Source organism: Phocoena sinus, chromosome 9 (assembly GCF_008692025.1).
Source record: "Phocoena sinus isolate mPhoSin1 chromosome 9, mPhoSin1.pri, whole genome shotgun sequence".
Lineage (NCBI taxonomy): Eukaryota > Metazoa > Chordata > Mammalia > Artiodactyla > Phocoenidae > Phocoena > Phocoena sinus.
Window position 1 is genome coordinate 32,837,061 of NC_045771.1, and position 18,292 is coordinate 32,855,352.

Below are 18,292 nucleotides of genomic sequence, written 5' to 3' on the forward strand. Positions count from 1 at the left end.
TGACACATTATAAGAACTCAATGCTAGCTGTTTTTTTAGTTATTGTGTGAAGGACACTCCAAAACCAACACCAATCACCTGGATAAAAACTGCCCACCCATAATGTTGTTTAACAAATTGAAACTAGAAGAGCATGGAAACTCCTGAGGCTGGCAAGACAGCATTTCAGACTAATGGCTAGAATAATATAAGATCAGAAGTTATCTCAAGGGAAAAAAATCAAAATTAGACTGCAGTTTACAAGGAGGCGTGATCAGTTACCTGGTAATCCTACTAAGAATGCAGGGTTGCCAAAGGGCTCCACTGTAAAAGGACTTTGTAAATGTCACTTTTAAAAGTCAAAGCAAATAAAAAAGTGAAGAAGAATAAGAATGAGGCAAAGGGAATACAGGTTGCCTTCCTCCTTTCCTCAGAACATGTTGTGTTTTTTTCCCCCATGCTTTACCGTATTTCTAAATCCTTTTTGCAAAGGTCAGAAAAGCAGCACTAATCCCATTGTGTCACCTCTCAACATACTACTTAAAAAAATTCAGCTACCTAGCAAATGTAATAAAGAAGGATGGCTGTACCCATAAAACATCCAAGAAACAGCTACCAAACCAGAGCATTCCAATTTGCAAAGATAACATATAATCCTGCTGCTTTGGGTGTGGCTCGATGGCGAGGGATGGTGAGGCTGGGATTCAAAGTGCTGTCTCCAGCATCTCATGGATTAGGATGATGACATCTGAACCAGGGTGAAGAACAGGGCACCCCCATTGCTGTCTGCACTCCAAGCCCTCTGAAGCACCCACTTTCTAACACAGGGGCAGAAAATGGGACCAGAACTGGGTCAAGGTCCTTTGGGTCTCCAGAAAAAGCAGCAGGGATGAACTTGAAAGAGCCCATTTTATGGTACGGGGTGAGGAAGAAGAGGCATGCGTTTAATAGTCTTGTGTGGTTGCAGCTCACTCCTCAAGCAACAGTAACTTCAGCAGCCACTTCATTATAGTTCTACTGTAAATGACACTGGCCTAAGCCAAGTCTGTACCAAAACACCCTCCAGAATTCAGCTGGGGTTAGGTCATCTGCAGTCTATTGACAACTGCTGAACTTAAAACCCCTAACGAGGTATCTCAGCAACAGTATGTGTCCTGCCACTAATGAGGCTCTTTTTCCATGAATAATGAATAAGAACATCATCTCTGTTGCCAGGTACAAACATAAACAAAGCTCAACACAAGGGCCTTGGTATGGTGAGTTTGTCCATTTGCAACAAAGGAATTTTGCAAAGTGAGAGCCAAGTTTTAGTGGAGGGTGGGACAAGCTCTTGTAACGAATAATGTGGACATATGTTATCAGAATCTAATAAATCAGCTTTTGGTTGTTGTGGAACAGAGGCTGTGCAAAGGGATAGAGAGAGACAACAGAAAGCTCCAAATGAGTTCATTTCTTTATTTTACGCTCAGTCTCGTAACACAAGCTGATGATTTCTGTAATGAGCCAAAATCTTCATGAAAGGAGCCTTAGGAGATTTGAGATCCCAAAGGCTCTGTTGGTTAAATCTTTTCTTAAGCCTTGATGTATCAGGCTGAGGGCAGGTCGGCGCTGGGGATGAGAACACTGGAACCTTGCCATGACACTGATGGCTACGGGGCAGCATGTGGAAAAGTGCATGGCCACTTGAACCCATGTGCTGGGTTCTGCTGGTACTAAAAGGCCTGTAATGTATGAGCATTTTGCCTCTAAGGTAGTTTCCTGGCTTAGACTCCCAAGGTCATCCCAACAGAGATTCCACATATAAACAGAGAACAAAAGTGAGCTGACATGAAGGCCAAACAGTCTTTATTTTGTTTACTATAAAGTGTGCCACAAATACTTTTGTCTCTTTCTAAAATCAGTTCCATATTAGGTAGCGTATATCTTGTTACACAGGGTGCTCATGTTTGCACAGGCCAAGTGATGCCATCACTGGTGGACGGGTTTTAGTTTCCATCAGTTTGAGCAAGAATTAACAATAAAATAAAACAAAAACAGTCTCGTGATGCCTCAGTTCCTCCAACTGCAGGGGTAACAACTCTAACCTATTTCAGAGATTCCTTATGAAGAACTGTAGGTCAAAAACAAGACTCAAATAGTATAGTTTGCCCTATATGTTTGATGACTATTTTGACCTGAATAATTATTTTTTTATTTTTATAAATTAATTTTATTTATTTATTATTTTTGGCCGTGTTGGGTCTTCGCTGCTGTGCGCGTGCTTTCTCTAGTTGAGGCGAGCAGGGGCTACTCTTTGTTGCGGTGTGCGGACTTCTCGTTGCCGTGGCTTCTCTTGTTGCGGAGCACGGGCTCTAGGCGCGTGGGCTTCAGTAGTTGTGGCTCGCAGTCTTTAGGGCACAGGCTCAGTAGTTGTGGCGCACGGGCTTAGTGACTCCGCAGCATGTGGGATCTTCCCAGACCAGGGTTCAAACCTGTGTCCCCCGCATTGGCAGGGGGATTCTTAACCACTGTGCCACCAGGGAAGTCCCCCTGAATAATTCTTTAAATGCACTAAAGGTGCTTACTTAAGAAAAAATATTGTATAAAGTAAACAATGATCATAAGTAATCACTCCCTAATATCCATTTTAAAAGCAAATATATTTATTTTCAGGAGACAGTTAATAAAATATGGCAGAATAGTATGAAATTCTGCAGAGATTCCAGAAGCTAAGTCATGGCAGGTAATTATGTAGAAAATTTTTGTACAATTAATCAAATAGTAAATTCACAGACAATGGCAATATGAGCGGAAGAGTTTTCAAATATCTAGGAGATGTCAGCTTACTTTTTCTGGTTTATTAAGAAGAGGCAAAATGTTATTCTGTGCTCATGGGTGAGGAACCAGAATGGCAAAGCCTCTCATGAAGAAATGGGGGTTATTCTGCTAATGAGGAGAAGACCTGGGATGAAAGGGCCATGATCTTATCTTCAAATATTACTGAACTGTCACAAGGTTTGTAGCAAGAGCTACCAGCTGTTCCATTGCTTTGAAGGATCAACATAACCAACAGGTAGTGGTCACAGTCAGCCGATCAGGGGTCACAGCAGGAGCTCAAACAGTCAGTGCTGTTCCAGCAAGGTACATGCTACGTGCAGAGGTTCTGAGTGATTCCTGACCACGGAAATCAGGTGGAAATTCTCTAAGAGGATAGTCATCAAAGTGCCGTGCTATAAAAATGATCCTTCTGATCTAATCATTGAAATACACCTAGAAGAGAGGAATACTCAAGTAGATAAAAGTACCCAAGGACTTACCATCATACTTTGCTAAGACTGCCTGAACATCAGCATATGCTTGTAGTTCCAGAAGGGCTTCTAAAAGGTTTTCATGGATGTTGAACATGCTCAGGAGAGGGAACTCCTTCATTAACTAGGAAAGAAGAAACCAAGGAATAATTAATATATGTTTCTTATCTTTTTAAAGTATAACTAATACTGAGTTATATTCATACACTATATTTAAAAGTATAATGTAATTTTTAGAAGTATAATTAATACTGAATGATAAGCATTCATATCAATTATTATGTTGTGAAGCAATAAATGCTTAAATTTTTTCCTGCTATTTTGGAAAAATGGCAACTTTGAATTTGTGAGAAAGTAAGGTGGGAGAAATTCCAAAAGTGAGGAGTTTTTATGAACACTGAGGAACATGTTTAGAGGTAGTACTGAATAATGTTAAAATGCCTTAAAGGTCAAATCAAGTGAAGGTTGAAAACCATCTCATAGGTGTTAACAGTTAGCAGTTTTGGATGGAAGCCAGAGGGTAGAAGGGGAAACAAAAGGCACTACTCTTCTGAGCAGCCTGGTGACCAAGTTAAGGAGAAAAAGTAGGAAAATAACTAGAAGGTGATATGTGTTGAGAAAATTTGTAGGTAGTGAGACAGGGAATGTTAGTAAAAGAAGAGGATGTTCAGGAGTTCCTGCCTGGTGGTCTCAATAAAACAGAAGTCAAGATTATTTTCTGAGACTGAGGGAACAGGTGGCAGGGAGGAAATAGGAAGACAGCGGTCAAAGTGTAGAACAATCGAGGATTGCAGAGGCCGTCTTGGGGCCCTAACAGACCATGGATTTGCAGAGGTTATAATTGGCACTGCTGTCAAGTTTCAGCTAACAGAGCTCAGCAGCCCAGGTACAGTGGCAAAGATGTCAAATGATGAGGTTGAGCCTGGGAAGACTGAATTAGATCCAATGAGAAGTCAAGAAGAGAACTGGCTAGAATGGTGAAAGAATGATTAAAGGAACGGCCTCAGGTTCTCGACAGCATGGGGAGGAAGAGAGGTCCAAAGAGAGTTAAAAGATATAATAATGAATTTCACTGGAAAACAAAGAGAAAGAAGACAGGACCAAGAACTTCAGAGTAAAATCTTACCTTCAAGAAAAATAAATCTCACCTTAAGAAAAAGATAACCAGGGTCTTTATAAAGCAAAGACACACACGCACACACATGCCTATTTATATATATGTGTGTGTGTATGTATGTATTGATGTATACGTATATAACCTCTATTTAATCTCCTAAATGGATAACTGTTTTCTATTATAACACAATGACCTCTAAAAAAGTGATACCTCTTTTTTTTTTTTTTTTTTTTTTTTTTTTTTTGCGGTATGCAGGCCTCTCACTGTTGTGGCCTCTCCTGTTGCGGAGCACAGGCTCCGGACGCGCAGGCTCAGCGGCCATGGCTCACGGGCCCAGCCGCTCCACAGCATGTGGGATCTTCCCAGAGCGGGGTACGAACCCGTGTCCCCTGCATCAGCAGGCGGACTCTCAACCACTGCACCACCAGGGAAGCCCCGATACCTCTTTTTTTGATTTCAAAATATTTAAAGCAATTGTGCTGAGAGAAATAATACTCAAGAATAGGCTAATTTACTGTTAAGCAAGAAACCAGTGGATACATTGCATTGACTATCCACTTCTTCCAAGTTATAAAATCTTTGCCATATTGTTTTGTTTTTTTAAAGCCAAGAGAACATTTAGCATATCTCTAAAAATGAGTAATTTTCTGCCACTCCAAAGCATCATATTACCAACGAATAACACCTATCAAAATGATTATGTCTTCAATAAGCCTGTCTGAACCCCCTAGAGACAGCCTGCAGTATTTTCATTGCTAGTAAAGTAAGTGAATAAGGCTGTATCACACATTGTTGATGTTCTGTAACCAATAAAAGTATTTCTTGTTCTGGTTCACTTTGATTCTGGCTGACATCACCTTTTGATTTTTTTTCCCTTTATAATTAGTGCTTGTTAGAATTAAATCTCTCTGTCATTCAGCATTTGGCAACACAATCAAGACATTCTCTAACCTGCAACATTTAAACATTTACCATTTTCAACCAATTCTTCAGGTAAAGGTCAAACTTCAAGGACACAAATCATATTCTATAATTTAAAAAGTGCAACTCCAAATATTAGTATGCTGAAGCTTAAAAACTGAGAGGGGGGTCTAATTAAAATCCAATGAGACTAAGAGCAAACATGGAGGTCTTGGCTTGTTTAAACAGAACTTGAAGTAAGATGCTAGGAGTCTGGGCAGCAATGCTTTTGCTGGATGCTTGGACAGAGTATACCATGTCCAAAAAAATAATCACCAATAAAAGGATTTTAAACATGGCAAATAACAAATGTTGGAGAGGTAATCGAAGTCATATGACAATTTGGAAATCTAGCTTTGCTTCTTGAATATAAACAAGAAGAAAAAGTGAACCTTCTGCTGTCCCATCTCACTCTAGCTCGCACCTGGCCCTCTCCAGCCCTTCACAGCACGCTCTCTTAGAAAAAAGCCATGAATGTTCTACTCCCGCAGCTCCCTTCAGTCCTCACTGCAAGCTACAATCTGGCTTCCAGCCCCACAATTCCTCTGAATCTGTTCATTCCACATTTCCAGGTGACTTAAATTGCTCCTGTGGACGCCCTCCAGTCCTTTTCGTGCTTGACCTCTGCAACAATGGACAGTTTGATGACTTTTTCCTTGAAACTCTTGTGTCTCTTGGCTTCCTCAACACCATTCCCTTCTGGTTTTCTTCGTACTTATCTTCTAGCTCCTTCTCTAGTTTCCCCCTTGCCTGCTACTTAGGAGAAGGTTGTCTCCCTGGTTATGCCCCAAGTGCCCTTCACATAAACACCCTCATCTCTAGGGTACTTCTGTGTCCAGGGTCTCAATACCACCACCACCTTTGTGGGGATGGCTCCCACATCCTCACATCCTCACATCCTGCTCTGACCTCTCTCCTAAGCCATTATATCAATTTACAAACTACCTCCTTGACAGTTTTACCAGATCCATCTAATACTGGGCTCATAAATTTCTCCTCCCCACGCCAACCCTTCAAACCTGTTTCCCCCCCCACCCTGTAGTACTTCCTATTTCGGAAAAGAACCATTAAGCCCCACTAACCTCTTCGCCCTACCCACAATAGCCACCTTAGAGGTCCCTAAACCCCTGAATTCATATGTAAAAAATGCTGGTAGTTTTCATCAGGTTCGAAGAAAGCTCTGTCATGCAAACAAATACATAAACATAAAACAAGCAAACACTTTAAGAATCGTTATCATTTCCTCTTTTCTCTGACCTTGCTGCCAATAACTTAGTTTATGCCCTTACACTTGGCCTAAATTGCTCAAATAGCATCTTCCTCTGCTTACTTCTAGATCATCTTTTTCCAGCCCACCCTTCACATTACTGTCATAACAGCTTTTCAAATAAACACACTTGAGTCCATCTCAAGCCTGCTTAAAAGGCAACCACTGACGTGGCTGGACGTATCCTAAGGAAATATGCAGATGTGAATATAAATTTACAAACAAGATTGTCTTTCACGACATTATTTATAGTAGTGAAAAATGCAAGCAACTTAAAACTTTATCTATTATGAGGCATTTATGTAAAATAAGATAAAGTCATCTATTGGACTATGATATACAGTCATTAGTAGCTAAATTCTCAAATAATTATTAATGGCATGCCTTGGAAATGCAGACACATGACATTACATTAGAAAAAGTAAGATACAAACCAAATAACACAATAAGATCAAGCTTTTCTTCTGTATCTATGCATAGAAACATACTTGGTTAGAAACATACCAAAATGTATACTAGTAGTTATTTCTGGTTAGTGAGATTAAAAGTGATTTTTATTTCTTCCTTCATATTTACCATAGGTTGTAATACTTTTAAAAGGAGTACGTGTACATTCTATAAATGGGGGTGGAAAAACAGTTTTTGAGAATATTGACTTCTCTGAGAACTAAGAAACATTGATAAAGGAAACTGAAGATGATTTAAAGAAATGGAAAGCTATCCCATGCTCTTGGATTGAAAGAATTCATACTGTTAAAATGGGCATACTACCCAAAGCAATCTACAGCTTTAATGTGATCCATATCAAATTACCCATGACATTCTTCACAGAACTAGAACAAATAATCCTAAAATTTATATGGAATCACAAAAGACCCGGAATTGCCAAAGCAATCCTGAGGACAAAGAACAAAGCTGGAGGCATAACCCTCCCAGACTTCAAACAATACTACAAAGCTACAGTAATCAAAATACCATGGTACTGGCACAAGAACAGACATATTGATCAATGCAACAGAACAGAGAGCCCAGAAATAAACCCACACACCTACGATCAATTAATCTTTGACAAAGGAGGCCAGAATATACAATGGGGAAAAGACAGTCTCTTCAGCAAGTGGTGCTGGGAAAGCTGGACAGCCACATGTAAATCAATGAAGTTAGAACACACACTCACACCATGTACAAAAATGAACTCAAAATGGCTTCAAGACTTGAATATAAGACACGATACCATAAAACTCCTAAAAGAGGACATAGGCAAAACCTCTGACATAAATTGTAGTGATGTTTTCTTAGGTCAGTCTCCCAAGGGAATAGAAATAAAAGCAAAAATTTTTAAATGGGACCTAATTAAACTTAAAAGCTTTTGCACAGCAAAGGAAACCATCAAGAAAACGAAAAGACAACCTATGGAATGGAAGAAAATATTTGCAAATGGTGCAACTGACAAGGGCTTAATTTCCAAAATATACAAACAGCTCATATAGCTCAATATCACAAAAACCCAAACAACCCAATTAAAAAATGGGCCAAAGACCTAAACAGACATTTCTCCAAAGAAGACATACAGATGGCCAACAGGCACATGAAAAAATGCTCAACACTGCTAATTATGAAAGAAATGCAAATCAAAACTACAATAAGGTATCACCTCACACCACTCAGAATGGCCATCATCAAAAAGTCTACAAATAATAAATGCTGGAGAGGGTGTGGAGAAAAGGGAACCCTCCTACACTGTTGGTGAGAATATAAATTGGTGCAGCCACTATGCAGAACAGTATGGAGGTTCCTTCAAAAACTAAAAATAGGGTTACTGATATGATCCAGCAATCCCACTCCTGGGCATATATCTGGAAAAGATGAAAACTCGAATTCAAAAAAATACATGCACCCCAATGTTCACAGCAGCACTACTTACAATGGCCAAGACATGCAAGCAACTTAAGTGTCTGTTGGCAAATGAGTGAATAAAGAAGATGTGGTATATATGTAGTGGAATATTACTCAGCCATAAAAAAGAATGAAATAATATCATTTGCAGCAACATGGACAGACCTAGAGGTTATAGTAAGTCAAGTAAGTCAAACAGAGAAAGACAAATGTCACATGATATCACTTATATGTGGAACGTAAAAAAAATGATAGAAATGAACTTATTTACAAAACAGACTCATAGTAAACAAACTCATGGTTACCAAAGGAGAAAAGGGGGAGTAGGGATAAATTAGGAGTTTGGGACTAACAGATACACACTACTATATATGAAACAGATAAACAACAAGGACCTACTGTATAGCACAGGGTACTATATTCAATAACTTGTAATAACCTATAATGGAAAAGAATCTGAAAAAGAATATATATGTGTATATATATAATATATATACATATATATGTATGTATCTGTATTAACTAAATCACTTTGCTGTACACTTGAAACTAACATAATATTATAAATCAACTATACTTCAATAAAAAGGGAGAAAAAAGAACAAAAAAGAATATTGACTTCTCATCAAATTTAGGATATAAAGTCCTTAGCATGGCAAACACAGCCCCTCGTGACCAGTCCCTGTCTACTGGCCAGCCTCACTTCTAGCCATTTACTAGACACACACTACATCTCACCATAGAACGGCTTTCAGTTCTTTAAACAAGCCACATTCACTCATATTTCTACCTGTGTGCTCCCTCTCCCTGGGTGCTCTCCCTTCGGCCTCCTGGGTCAATCTGGCCAGGTCCTCAACTTCCAGGAACCCTTACCTGCCCACCCCTGATTCCTGACCTCTTATCCTCCATCTGCCAGGTTAGGGACTCCTGCCCCAAACTCCCAGAGTCCTTGTCACAATGGTCTGCTGGTCCATCTTCCCCATGAGCCTGGGAAGAGTGTGAGAGCAGGAACTCTGTCTTATCACTAGGTTCTTGGTCACTGACTGACCCATCGTAGGTGCTCAACACATATTTGATGAATGGAAGGCTTTTTAAAGGCTTTTAACAGTACTCTTCCTTTGGGGTACAGTCATATGGGTGCTGCCACAGGCCTGCTTCAGGCCCTGGGGTCACATATCCCTCAACATGTTCCTCTACCATTTAAAATCTTCCAATGACTTTCAGTATCTGCACCTTAGAAAAGGTATAGCTAGAACCCACAAGCTTTGACTCAATGTAAGGAAGAATTTTCTTATACTTAGAGCTGCCTGAAAATGAACAGATGGTGTACAAAGTCTCCATCAATGGAACTTCATAGAGAGAGAGGACGGTCACTGGACAGGGACGCTCAAGAAAAGACAGAGGACCTTTTAAATCCTCTAATTCCAAGGAAAAGCATCCCAGCTCCTAAGCAGAACTTTCAGGCCCTCCCTCAGCTCAGTGCCAGATGCCTCTTGCCTGCCCCGCCCCCCCCACCGCCATCTTCTACAGATTAAACTCTAGCCTAGTCGGATCAGACTATTATACACCATCCCTGGAATTCTTTCTACAGTTCCTAGACACTGTGTTTTTGCTCAAACTGTTCTTACCACCTGGAATACCTTTTCGCTTCATTTACAAGGCAGCCTGTCAAAATCACCCCACCCTCCAAAGCCCAGATCAAATGCCACCTCCTAAAGTCACAGCATCACAGAAAGTGAGAGCCAGAAGAGCTTGTGGAGATCATCCAAACACCCTCCTCAGTTTACAGACAGCTCCCTCCCACCCCCGCCCCACCAAACAACAATGAAGGCTGCAAATTTAAGTCATTCAGCCAAGTTAGTGCCAGGACTATGATTCAAATCAGTACTGATTCCAAATTTCAACACATCAGAACACTGTCTCTGGCCTGCCAAGTCTAGGAGAACTAAACCATTTTGCTTATGCTTTTCTGCTATAACACTTACCTATCTGCTTGGTATTGTGTTTGCATGAATATATGAAGACAGCTATATTACAGAGGAAAGGGCCCTCTATATTTGGAGTTATTCATGAGTTTAAATCTCACTTCTACCACTTACTACCTGTGTGACTTTGTACACATTACATAACCTCTCTGAGCCTTGGTTTTCGTATCTCCTGGGTCTCAGCCCATACGGCATTTTCCCAGACTCTCTCGACCACCTATCTGATGTCATCACTGCACTCACATCACCATTTTCCATTGCTTCTATCACATTCTGAAATCGTCTTATTTATTTACTTATGTAGCTGAATATTAGATAATTTAAAAAGCAAAACAGTAAACAGAGTGACAGTAGGTAATACTATAATTTCACAGGTCAGCAAATTTTTTCTGTATAGAGCCAGAGAGCAAATACTTTGGGCTTTGCGAGCCATATGGTCTCTGTTGTGACTACTCAATTTTGACATTACAGCATGAAAGCGGCCACGGACAGTACATAAATGAATGAGTGAGGCTAGGTTCCAACAAAACTTAACATAAAAACAGGCAGGAGACCAGATTCGGCTGCAGGCCTTAAATTGCCAATCCCTGGTTAACTGGAATAAGTTTCAAAAAACAAAAGGTCTTCATAAAATGAGTTTTATAGTGATATTACACTTGAAAAACATAGCATCTCTCACACACACAGCTGGTTCAGCAGACTGTAGTAAAATGGAAAAAGGCCTGCTCTACAGCCCAATACTTCCTCTTCCAGCTCTGCTTCCTAGAGCCCGTTCATACATATTTCTGAGGATTCGCATACTGGGATATTCACACAGGATGAGGAACACCGCCATAAATAGCAGAATGGATAGATCAAATGAGGTTTACTCATGACAAAATGCTATTCAGTAGGCAAAAGGAAGGAGTTAAGCTTAATATGTCTTAATGTAGACAAACATCAAGCAGTTTTGAGTTCTCTAGAAATACTCTAGAGAAACAGGCTGGAGAATATAACATTTAATTACATTTTTTAATGCACACAAAACAATCCTACATATTGTTTATGGGTATATTTTATGGAACTATATGAAAGCAAACTGAAAAAACAAAGTTGCTGGTACCTAAGGGGAGGTGAATGGTGTGAGTGGTAGTCACATGGGGTCTATAGCTTTATATTGTTTTATGATAAAAACTGTTAATTATTTATTTACTACTATTTAGTTTTATAGTTAATTCTGGGTAGTGAGGCTGTTTTTTCATATATTAAATTTTTACACATTTTTAAAGTTGCTTCCTCAAACATAGGAAGCTCATTAGATGTACTTTTCATTTGTAATTCCTCAAGTCATGAAGACTTTGATTTTTATCATTTAGACTTTAATTTGTTTTCCTATTTTCTAATTGCCCTTTGAAGCAAAATTACTTCTTCCTGTTGGGGGTTTGACTCTGTAGCTCCTTAAAATATTTCTAGCAATGTCTGATTAGACAAGATTTAGAGAATTTCCTCCAAAATCAATGTGAGTTAATAGATTTTAATATACTGCACTTGAATTTGATAATGATGACAAGATAATAATAGCTAATCTCAGATGAACCACGTCTTAGAGTCCCATCTTAGAGTCCCAATTTTCCTCCATTTGAGTTCCAGAGAGTAGGGCCGCTGACAGACGTGGTGTGAAGAGCTATAAGAATTATTATCTTACCTTGAAGGATGCTTCAGAGTTAAATTTCCTCTAAGTCCCTCTCTCTCTAACCCTTATAGCTGGGATTGGGGTTGAGGTTGGAGATAGGGTTAAGGGTTAGGCTTAGCTGAGACCACCTAACAGGAAAACTCTTCTGTCATAAAATTCCTTCTTGCTTCCTCTCCAGAACCACAAAGATTCCCATGACATACTGTTTTCAAAATAAAAGAGAAGGCACCGCACACATCAGTGGGGCTGCTGGAAAGGGTTCAACATGGGGGAGGTGGTATACAAAAGTCAAGAGCACCACTGCCTTTGGAATCAGATAGATCAGGTTCCCATTCAGGGACACTGGAGTTTCTTGGCACCAGGTGAGCTGAATTTTCTCATCTGCAAGATAAGGATAATACCTAGCTCACAGTGCACCCAGACACAATCCGGGGCTTGGCAAATGTCAGTCATTATCCTTGCATGTTAACACCAGATACACTGCATTTTCAAGGTGCTATTTGTTTTGCTGTGTGCGACTAAGTTTTCTTCAGGGGTTTAACTGTGCGGTATAACACAGCCCAATTCATTTATTTATTTTGAAATAATGTACAAAAAATAGCTTGGTGACATAATTAGCCTTTCTACTAAGAAACTCGAATGAAGGCATATGATAAACATAAAGGCCTGTTTTCTATAAGCTAAGCCATTCTAAATAAACCTTTAAAGTCCTATCGAGCATAGTTCTGTTTACTTATTGCCAGCTATCTTCTCTGCACTGGTAATTGCTTTCTCCTGGCAGTAAGAAATTTATATGCCCTGCTTTGCCCAAATATTACAGTTCACATACAATGAAAACACTAACTCTTCTATGATTCCTCTAATACCTAGGGGGAAGAACGTGGGATGGGCCAAGGATAGAATTTCAGTTTCAATTTTACATCATCTGGCTATTGTCAGTTCAACTTTATTTCAGTGGAAGAATTTGAGGCACTTCTGAGGTTAACATTTATGAGCTCAAATAGGAAAAAAAAGGAGAGTTAATTTACTGGATTTGAAATACTCTATGGACATAATTTAGAACTACAATCTGTATGCTTTTTCTCAGCTGACTTACAGGATGAAAACAACAGTTTAAACTTTTCAAGTTTGATTTGTACCTATTTAAACATTTTATTAGTTTAGCTATCCATGCATTGTTCTTTGAGTGAGAAAAGCAATGTGAAAATTCTTACATATTTTAAGGCAGAGGTAATTAAAAGAGATCCTCAGCCAGATTCCTACTGAGCTCAATGCAAGCTTGGTCTAATTAAAGTTTATAGAATTTGGCCTGTATTATATTCAAACAGCAGATACTATTTTCTTATAGTTGCAAGTTTGACATTATTTCATTACAGTTTCAAATAAAGGCATAAACAGAAAATAGAAAAGACACTCTGTATTGCATGCTTATTATTTTGTCATTGATTTTTACTGACACTAAGGGCCATGAAAGGAAAAAATGAATTGTTTACCAGTGTCCTCAGAGGGCCGTGAGAGTTCCAGTTACACAGACCACTCTAAAATGCAGTCCTGAGAGGCTTAAACATACATTAATAAGAAAACATCATTTTCAGATCTAATCTAAAGGAAAATATTAAGCTGCATCTATTGCAAAGTAACATGACCAATACATGATATGCATGGACAGTTAGTTAAATCACCAGTTAACTAGTTCTTCACGGAACTGAGCACACGATGTAAATACATTCATCACTGAGAACTGGAGAGGAAAGTAACAGCTGTCGGCATGACAGTGAATCTTCTTTCCAAAAGCAAGGATCTGATAGCACCCCTGTCTCATCTATGTTATTGTATATTTGTAAAATTTCCTTACTCTAAACTCTACGGTAAACTGCAGTTTCAAGAACTCTGAGGGTGAAGCTGGAGGAGAGGGCAGGGAAGCAGTCAGCCTCATCCTGTCTTGGGGAAAAGAATGATTTATAACGGTCCTCAAAACTGACAGGTAACACGTTGAGTCAAACATTTTCTGTATCATCTTAAACTGCTTCAGTTTAAGAACATTTTCTGTAGCATCTTAAACTGCTTCAAACAGGGCTGCGCCCTAGCCCTGAGTTCATGAACAAATCTGAACAATTTGATGCATATTTGAAATGGCTTGGAAGAAGGCCTGGTAACGGAAAACAGGACGATAAGCATCCTTCCCTCTGTGATGACATGGCATTGCTCTCCTGTTCCAGGAGTGGCCTCAAGGAGCAGCTAAACATACTGGCCAACAATTACTGTCAGAAAGGACTTTTTATGCCAAAACCACAATAACTGTGTTTGGCAGACACCCTTCCACATTCACATGGGTAATGGTAAATAACTCTACTCAGAAGATTAACTCATTTGGTTATCTAGGGCACAGTTATTAACAAATACTCGCCCTGGCAGGCATCTCACAACAGGGTCAGGCTGAAAGTTTACAATTATGAAAGATTCTTTTATAGCAACAGGCAGAAGGTCAGTACTTCAACCTCTGACATTCATCCCCACAATGCTCTGTAATCACTCTGCCTTCCAGTGTTCTCTTTCCTCCCCAAGACTTTCCACTCTATTCTCCTGAAACCTGAGTCCACGATACACAAATTCCCCAACACATCCATAAGCTATTTACAGAACATGAGCCTGAGTTCACTGCTTCTGTAAATTCCCCGCCCCCCCCCAAAACTTATGTGTACCAGCAGGATGCAGGGCTGGCTTCTCCTAGTTCCCCAAAGCACATCCAGACCGTTACTGCTCAGCCCTGGGGCAGCAGCTTCTGGTCCTCTGAAGCTCACACCATAATGCTCCAGTACCGGCCACCAACCTTTGATCGTGTTTTCTACCAGGTAACAGATCCTCATACACTAAAGATTTTGGCACCTGTCTCCATATTCTCACTCTGAACCTCAAGTCCTACCCTCAGTGTAGATGATTACAGTCCATGTAAACATTCCACCTAGTATCCGAGATTCTCAACTGTTTTACTGTCTCTAAGGAAAAGACTGTCCCTCTACTGCAATTAAGTAACCCAAGGTCATAGTCAAACTGCAGACTTTGACATCTAGATGTGTCCCATCTATGCAACTCTCTGACCAGAACGTACCAATCTCTAGTTATCTTACACAATTACTCACACTAAACTTCCTCTCTAACTTCACTGAGACCACCGGTGCCTTATCCTGTCCACTTTGTTTGGTCCTTATCTCTCTCAGGCCATTCCCATTACTCTTAGTTTTTTTCTTCTCCTAGCTTCCATGGTATCACACTTCCCTGGTTTTCCTCCTATATTTCCAGGTCCTCCTTCTCAGAAGCCACTGGATGCTCCTCCCCTACCCAGCCTGTCAATGTTGGACACCACAGGGCTCACTTCTCTTTTTTTTTTGCGATACGCGGGCCTCTCACTGTTGTGGCCTCTCCCGTTGCGGAGCACAGGCTCTGGACGCAGGCAGGCCCAGCGGCCATGGCTCACGGGCCCAGCCGCTCCACGGCATGTGGGATCTTCCCGGACCGGGGCACGAACCCGTGTCCCCTGCATCAGCAGGCGGACTCTCAACCACTGTGCCACCAGGGAAGCCCAAGACATCCATCTTTTTATGAATCCCTGCCTTCCCGAAAGTGACATTTTAGTGAAGGGAGATAGAAAATAGGCAGATAAATATAAAGAGAGACTCTCAAGTGGTGACACATTCTAAAGAGGATGAATAAAGCCGGGAATGAATAAAGTTAGGGAGTGCTGGCATGGCAGGCAGATGACGTTTTACATAGAGCAGTCAGTGAAGGCAGCACAGGGAAGATGGGATGGCGAAGGTGGGAAGGTGGGATTGCGAAGGTAGCATTTAAGCAGAAACTAAAGCGGGTGCAGGAGCTAGTCATGAGACTGGAAGAGGAGAATTCCTGGGAAGGGTTCCACGAGTAAAGATCCTGGGGTGGCAGTGAATCTGGCGTGTTCAACAAACAGGAAGAAGGCCAGTGTGGCTAGACCACAGTGAACACAGAGCAGAAATGAGGGTTGGACTGTGTAGAGTCTTCTAGGCCACTTGTAGGGTTTAAATTCAGAATGAAGGTTTTAAGCCAAAGAATAACATGGTCTAACCTGTTTCAAATGGTTCATCCTAGCTGCTGTGTGGAGAGTAGATGCAAGGGTACAAGAGTGCAGGCAGAGAGACCAGTTGGAAGGCTCTTATAATCCAATGTAGGGTAACGATGGTTGAGATCAAGGGGGTGGCTGTAGACATAGTAAGGTGTTGGGTTCTAAATCTATTTTAAAGGTAGAGGCAATAGGATTTGCCAATAGTCAAATCATATTGATTCTATGTCCAAATATATCTCACACCCATCCACTCCTCCATTGCCACCCCCAATTCCAAACCTTCATCAGCTCTCGTCTGGACTACTACTGTACCTGCTCACCTGGACTCCCTGCCTCCATTCTTGCCCTCCATTCTCAACAATGTACCCAGCAATCTTATAAAATCATCAGTAAGATCACATCCCTCCTTTGTTTTACACATGTTTAAGTTTTACATACTGTGTATTTACAGTGAAAACTAAAGACCTTACTATTTCCTGCACAGCCCTGGACGACACAGCTCCTGCCTGCCTTTTCCCATTCACCTGGTTCCAACCTTTCTTTCACTCACCTGGCCTCCTTTTCATTCTTGCCAAACTCTTTCCAGCCTCAAGGTCTCTGCTTTAGCTCTTCCTCTGTAACGTCTTTCCCCAGATCTTTACGTGGCTGGCTCTCTCGCTCACCTTTCAGGCCTCAGAAATAAAGTTACCTCCTGTGGACACCTTCCTTGAGCAATTATCTGAATTAGCCCCTCTCCAGGTACCCTTTATCACAGCAGCCTTTTTAGTTCCTTCATAGCATTCACCACAATCTGTAACTGCCTTTATCATCATGTCTCCCCTCCTCCTCGTAACTGCTCCATTAGAGCCGTAACTGTTGTCTGTCTTGTTGTCCACTCTGTACTTCGTGCTGGCACCTTGTAGACACTCAAAAGACACCTGTCTCTAGAAAAGACCGAGTCCATCATCCCTTCTTCCTTCCCTCCCTCCCTCCCCTCCCCGACCTAGAGCCCACAGTTCATCTCCTTACCACTTCCTTGACAATCCCTCAAGTTCCTGACTTGTCTTTCTATTGTACTCACCCTACAACACCTGACCTCTGATCAACCCAGATGTCTATCAATTCTGCCCCAACATTCAGGCTAAAGGCCACAAGTGTAAGGTTTGGAGGAACAACTAAAATATAATGATCTCCAATCTCTGCTGGGCCGATGCTGCCCAGTAACCCTCAGTATTTCCCTGGTGACTTCTCTCCCCCACTCCACCATTTCTTCATACTTCTAACCCAGCTCCTCCCAGTGAACTCTTAGCAGAAGATCTTGTCAACTATTAGTCAAGAAAACAAGTCAACAGGCAGGACCCCCTTCAATTCTTCAGCCCTACCCCTCCACTACAATTCCCATCTGCATCCAGATACACTTGCATATTTCTATCAGCCACACTTGGGGTCCCTCCTTTAGTCAATCCTTCTCTCCCGCACTCTGGAATTCATCACTATGCACTCCTCAGGACCTCATTCCAGCAACGATTCCCTCTCTTTCAAATGTATGTTCAACTTTTGCCTTTCTTCTCAGTCTTCTTCCACCATCATTTGAACATGCTCAAGTCTTCTACTGCTTATGTGCTCCCTTCTAGGTATCATCACCTCTCTTTCCCTTTTATATACAAGCTTATTGAAAGTGTTGTCGCCAGAAGACACATTACCTCACATTCAGCGGACAATGCAATGCAATCTATTTTATACCCTCTACATCCCACTGATCTTGCTTTTGCCAAATTACCAACCACCTCTTTGGAGTAAAATGTGATAAATATTGTCTCCATAATAAATATTTACCAGATACTTAATGTGTGACAAGTACTGCACTAAGAACTGTCTAGATCTCATATTCATGTTCCTTTCTTGCTATGGTTTTCACAGCACAACATGCTCTTAGATTTTCTTCCTATTTCACTTCTTCTCAAGTCTCCTTTGGTCAAACTATTCTGCACTCTCCTCCAAACCTCTTTTTAAATATTCGCTCTTCCATATATGATCCCATCATTGCTCATGGT

General features: G+C 40.8%; 1 protein-coding gene across 12 annotated transcripts in view; it reads right to left on the bottom strand.

Annotated features, from left to right (window-relative positions):
- Positions 1 to 18,292, bottom strand: part of ST7 (suppression of tumorigenicity 7) — a 261,656-nt gene that overhangs the window by 51,752 nt on the left and 191,612 nt on the right. For all 12 annotated transcript variants that reach the window (XR_004351469.1, XR_004351468.1, XR_004351467.1 and 9 more), the window contains one exon: positions 3,276 to 3,390. Coding sequence is in view for 9 of the 12 variants with exons in the window: in XM_032643436.1 (XP_032499327.1) it covers positions 3,276 to 3,390 (115 nt within the window). In the remaining 3 variants the exon portion in view is untranslated. The remainder of the gene's footprint in view (positions 1 to 3,275; positions 3,391 to 18,292) is intronic.